The sequence below is a fragment of the Clarias gariepinus genome, chromosome 25 (assembly GCF_024256425.1).
Source record: "Clarias gariepinus isolate MV-2021 ecotype Netherlands chromosome 25, CGAR_prim_01v2, whole genome shotgun sequence".
In the NCBI taxonomy this organism is placed as follows: Eukaryota; Metazoa; Chordata; class Actinopteri; order Siluriformes; family Clariidae; genus Clarias; species Clarias gariepinus.
Window position 1 is genome coordinate 1,859,829 of NC_071124.1, and position 6,000 is coordinate 1,865,828.

General features: G+C 42.5%; 1 protein-coding gene across 1 annotated transcript in view; it reads right to left on the reverse strand.

Moving 5' to 3' along the window:
- Positions 1 to 5,741, reverse strand: part of kcnb2a (potassium voltage-gated channel subfamily B member 2a) — a 34,534-nt gene extending 28,793 nt beyond the window's left edge. Inside the window, exons 1-2 of the mRNA XM_053486154.1 lie at positions 5,563 to 5,741; positions 3,058 to 3,639 (exon numbers count right to left, since the gene is read on the reverse strand). Coding sequence (XP_053342129.1) covers positions 3,058 to 3,633 — 576 coding nt within the window. The 5' untranslated portion in view covers positions 3,634 to 3,639; positions 5,563 to 5,741. The remainder of the gene's footprint in view (positions 1 to 3,057; positions 3,640 to 5,562) is intronic.
- Positions 5,742 to 6,000: the final 259 nt, after the last annotated feature.

The following is a 6,000-nucleotide window of genomic DNA, read 5'->3' on the forward strand; positions in this document are numbered from 1 at the left end:
GTTTTATTACTATGATAAATAGTGCTGAATATTACGGTAATGGTAAGAACAGGGCAGGATGTTACCATTTAGCATTTTGGTACTTAGACACAAAGGTTTTTTTCAAGGGTTTAGAAGAAAAAGGCTTCATTGTAAAGTTCAGTCTTATACTTAAAAGATAAGATTAAACCTTAAGAAGTGAGATTAAACCTCAGCACCACCAGGGTACCACTATTAGGCTCTTCATCAAAACCTGTCTGAGTGTTAAGTTCCTGTGACAGGAATCCGAGTCTAAGAACCCTTCACTAACAAAAATGAAACGCTTTATGTCAGGAACACAGATTAACATTAAAAATGTACAGTTGCATATTTTAAAAAGTCTGATGTAGCAACGAAAACGTGTTTTATTGTGAACATGGTGATGCTTTATGGTATAGTAGTGGAAGGAGTCTCCAGTGTCAGAACTTTGTGACTTTGTTCAGACTGAAGGCTAATCTGTGTCACAAATCTGATCTTTAGCACTGCCTGTCCACATGGGTATTTAAAAGTCATCAGATTGGACTTGACACACCTGACCTACAGTATCTGCATTGGTTACCATGGTAACACCACCAGAGGCTCTCAACGTTATTTCCTGGTATATCGCCCCGTTCCTGTACATTCCCTCTAGCTTTGCCTGGACTGATGCATCCTCCCAGAGTGCTATCAGAAATGTCAGTTCAGTTCCTCTGTCTAGGAACTATTGTTCATCGTTTCCGTACTGCATTCTTCCAGAAAAAAACGGTCAATCTAATGTAGTTATTTTGGAAATTTTAATAAGGAAACACCACTTTAACTTGCTATAAAATTATAATTGTTTCTTTCTATACGTATTTCCTCCATCACTTCCTCACTTGTTTTTCAACCATGGGTGCATGTCCTGTATCCAGGTGTTCATGTGGACACAAAATTCCAACTCGGGTTGCAGGTGACCAGGCAGTTTACATTTACATTTAGGCATTTGGCAGACGCTTTAATCCAGAGCGACTTTTTAAAAAAAAATCTCATTACACATCTGAGCAGTTGAGGGTTAAGGGCCGTGCTCAAGGGTCCAACAGTGGTAACTTGGTGGTTGTGGGGTTTGAACCTGGGATCTTCCAGTCTAAATCTGATTTTAAAGTACCTCTGGATGTGGCTCTGACTGGATTCATAAAAACCTGTGTTTTTTTTTTTTTACTGTTCAGACCACATCAAAACATTTTAAACCCCAAACTGGATGTTCTGGAAAAAATGGGGTCTGGTCTTACAGTCTGAACGAGGCCTTAGTTTTCCCACATCGTCAGGACAGAGATATATTATTAGAAGAAAATATTGAGAGGGAATCTTTTTCATCCGTTTACAGATAATAAAGTACGACTTATTGTTTAAGAAGTAAAAATGATGATTATTGATAAATTGCTATGGGCTCAAACAGGTCGTCTTCAGGACCAACTCATCCTCTAAATCAGTCTGGGGTCGTCTTGAAGAAGACCAGTCTGGGGTCATAAGGACCTTCTACAGATGAGCCGAGGGCAAGTGCGTGTTGGAAAATAACCAGTACACTTTTTAAATGATTAATTATGAAATGATTATTGAGCAGAGCAGTTTAAAAAAAAAAATCTGTCTTCATCTTTTCTTTTTTTTTTGTCTCTGTATTAGTGCTTCACTTCTAAGAAAATCTGCAGTGGAAAGAAGAGAAGAAAAAGAAGCTGAATGCACATTTAAGCTGTTTACTAATGGCCCATTTGAAGGCTTTCCACGCCGCGGTTCTGGGAAGAACGCGACGCCTCCGGGATTAGTCTCGCGCATAAGAAAGGGAAGAGGCCGTCGAAACTACCATGAAAACCCATGAGCTTGCACAGTGACCTGATCTTTGAGCAAACACACACACACACACTTTAAACTTTATAACCTGTGGTATTACAAGCTCTCCTCCTCATTCAAGACTTCTTTAAAATCACGAGCGCGAAGCCTGTGTTTGTTCGTTAGTTTTACATTATGCGAGGATTAAGTGGCCGTGAAATTAAAAAAAGTCACAAGGTCACCGGGTGCAACACTGCGTGTGCCTGTTAGCAAGTCAAACGCTAAACGAAGCAATGAGCCAGTCGTGATCAGTGGTGCTAAAACATCCAGCAAATCTGATTTGAAAGCGACGCCCTCAAATCGAGACCAATTAGCATGCATGACTTGAGCAGCTAATCAGACCTTCAACGCAAAGTCGCGCTGAAATTCATGCGGAAGAAGAAATACGTATCGTGCAAGTGTATTGTGTGTTCTTTTGGGGGGGTTTATAATCCTCTCGTCCAACAGAACGTCCAGATGAGAAATCTCATCAACTCCTCACCAAACTCGATCCGGTCTCCTGGGAGCGACTTGAGCAGAAATGAGAGAGAGAGAGAGAGAGAGATGAATATTCATGGAGCTCTCTCAGAGTCACGCCAACTCACAAGAACCCGAGCTCAGGTGCCAAGACCTTAAATCTGCTGTGGAGGAGACTGAAGGACTCGCTCCCACGTCTCTGAGAGGGTTCATGAAGACCTGGAGCGTCACGTGGAGCGCTAAATATTCTGAATTTAATCCTAAATGATGAATATCAGCCAAACAAACACACACACACACACACACACACACACACACACACACAGTGTTCATGTATGATATTTAGGCGGTTGTCCATTATTGTTCCACAGCACCATCTTCAGAAGGTCTAATCTAATAAATGATTTATAGAGGAGTATTTATCAATTGATTGATAGTTAATTGATTGATAGATTGATTGATTGATTGATTAGATGGTGGGTTTAGATCTAAATTCAGATTTATATATATTGTGTGTGTGTGTTTGTACTGTACCATTTTTCAGAGCTGGAGTATTTCTTCCGGTCCATGTGTTCAGGCTGAGTGTGTGGGATTTTTGTTGTGAGTTTGCGTGTATGAGAATTGTGCCTTCAGCCCTTATATTTGTATTGCTTGTTGTCTGTTCTTTATAGAGGTGTGTGTGTGTGTGTGTTTCTAAGATCTGGTTTAAGATCAGGTTGCTATGCCAGCAGTGTGTCCTACCTTGGCGGCCACAGAAGAGCTGGGTTTCTCCAGCAGGTCCCACAGCTTCTTCCTCTTATCCGGGCACCATCCTGTCTCCGACTCGTCTCCCTCCTTCTCCCTTAGCGTCTCAGCCTCGCGCCTCAGCTCCTCGTTCATCTGCTCCTTCTTCTGGTGGTAGCGCGCCTGGCAACACGACTCCAGGTAGATCTCGTCGATGCCCCAGTAGTCGAGCTCCTGGCCGAACGACAGCGCACACATCTCCTCCATCATGTGCAGCTTGCCCGTCCGGTAAAAGTTCAAGATGGAGGAGAAGGCACCCGGGTGTCTGTCGAAGAAGTACTCGCTCTCGTTGAGACTGTAATCGTCGCAGATCTCCATTAAGGTGTCGTGGGTGTTGCAGTCTCTCAGCTTTCCGAGCCTTGTGCGAGGCAGGCGGTCCAAAGTCCTCCACAGGACCTCGTGGACCAGGCCGCCCACATTGATCCGGACTCTTCTGGAGCGCGCTTTGATTCGAATGATGTCGATGGGCTCGGGCGGAAGGGAGCCCTGGGGACGGGAGACTTTCTGACTCCCAAAGTTTGACTTTTCAGCCATGATAGCCTGTAAAACAAGAGGAGAATTACAGTGAGTAGGATACGATACGATACGAGATGATACGAGATGGGCTGAGGAGCGATACGGGGTCCAGACAGAACCTTTCAGCGTCCACAACAAGAGGGATCTTTAGTTTAGGGCTGTTAGTATTAACACGTTAACGCATGTTATTAATCTAGAAATTTTACCGCAATACTATATTTCTTAAATGAAATCATTGTATTTAATCATATGACCAAATTTGACCCCAATGGCTTCCCATAATCTCAGCGCGGTGATAATGGCACGTTTAACACGGATAATAAGGCGACTGAGGAACCATCACCAGGTGCTGAATCGCAAGTTTCAGATGGAATTTTGGATAAAACCAAAAGCGACCTTCAAGGGGAACTATTTTTTACAAGGACACATTAAAGGTAAACTGTGGGAGCGGTGGCTCAGGTGGCTAAGGATCTATAGTGTTGATTTTCAGACCTGAGGACGCCTTCGAAGAATGGCAACACCCATTATACCACCCAGCTACTTCATGCAGCGCCGATCACATTCAAAAGATTTAAATGCATTTAAATGTAACACTTGTTTAATGTTAATGTTTGAGATATAAAACTTCATAATGTTTCCTTTAACCAGTTTCTTGTGCATTTCTTTATTACAACATTGCACGTGTATAATACAAGTAAATCTTTAGTGTTTTAAACTTTTAATTAATCGTGATTAATCACAGACTTTGACTCTAATTAACTAGTTAAAATTATTTAATTAATTGACAGCACTAGGGTTGGGTGTTTGGATTTTTTTTTATAGGATAATCAGGCAATGTATTTTTAATTATTATCCCTCGTTGAAACAGTAAAAAGTTGATTGTTTTAAAGAGTTGATTGTTGTCAGATCATGGTGAAGTGAATAAAACATTTTCAGCAAAGTGAATTACGCAAGTCAGCTTTAAGGTAACGACGCTCTCACAGGAGTTGTGGAGTATTATTATTAATATTAAGTTATTGCTCTGTAAATAAAAATCCAGATATAATTTAAAGCACAACATTTCAGCATTATAAACAGGTGTGTACGCTCGTTTTTAGCAGGGGGGAATAAAAAAGGTCCAAGCTGATAAGGAGCTGCAGTCGACTGGAAAGGAGCAGGTAATGCGATTGAGTATTTAAGAAGGTCTCGATCACAAATCCCTGGAGGACTAATTAGCAAGATTGCTTTTTCCTGCTCTAAAAGACTTCGGAACAGTCGGTCTATTTAAAACTTCCAACCAGAGAGGAAACTATTTAGGCCATGGTTTGATAATGGAGCACGTTGAGGAGAACTACCCCGGCCCTTCTGCCCTTTGCGCCCTGTTAATACCCTGCCACATCCAATACGTCAGGAGCTTTTCTCTTTATCCCCACAAGGTTACAGAGGAGCGGCTCGTTATTCAGGAAGACGTCCTGGGATGTTCGGGACGGACCCGTGGGTACGCGTGTCCCCTGAGCGCAGAGGATCCGAGCTGCTCCTATTACAGTTTGTCCTTCGGGGGGGAATAATTTCCAACAGAGAGAATCAAAAACATCTCCAGGGAGGAAAATGTTGCTAACGGTTTCTATCGGTTTCATGCAGAGTGTTTGTATTTAAAGGTCAGTTTTCTGATCGGGGGGCAAATCATTAGTGAAATCATCATCATCATCATCATCATCATCATCACTTCTGGAGTCAATAACAGATAATAACTGTGTGGTTTCTCTGGATCTAAAACAAGCAACGATTAAACAATCAAAACTCACAATCTGGTGCAGAATAACAACATGTAATGCGTAACATCAAAGCATTTATAAACAGAAAGGAAGATCAAACTCACTTTTAATTATGAAACACAAATCCTGGTTTTCTCAAAACATCTCCTTTGATCCTCATACAAGACAAACTCTGAGAAATAATAAACCTCACCTGAGCTCAGCGGAGCGCCTTCTCCATCTCTCAGTCCAAACACACACACACACACACACACACACACACACACAGAGGATCAGCGCAGGGGTTCTGCTTCCAAACGACTACAGGGAGTCAGGAGGAGCTGTGTGGAGAACATCTCGGTCCTTCTGCACCTGTGTGTGTGTGTGTGTGTGTGTGTGTGTGCCTGCAAGAAACTCTTATACATAAAGGACTATTCCCATCATGAGAAATTTAAAGAAAATCTAAAAGCAAAAAAAACCCAGAAACTGGAACTGTGGGGCTTCACGCGCGCGCGAGACAGAGAGAGCGCGCGCGAAAGAGAGAGCGCGCGCGAGGAGGAGAGTACTGTAAGTGGAGCGGCGCTCCTTCACTGAGGAGTCGGTTCATTTGGGAGTCGATTCATTTAGGAGTCGATTCATCACTGAGAATCGA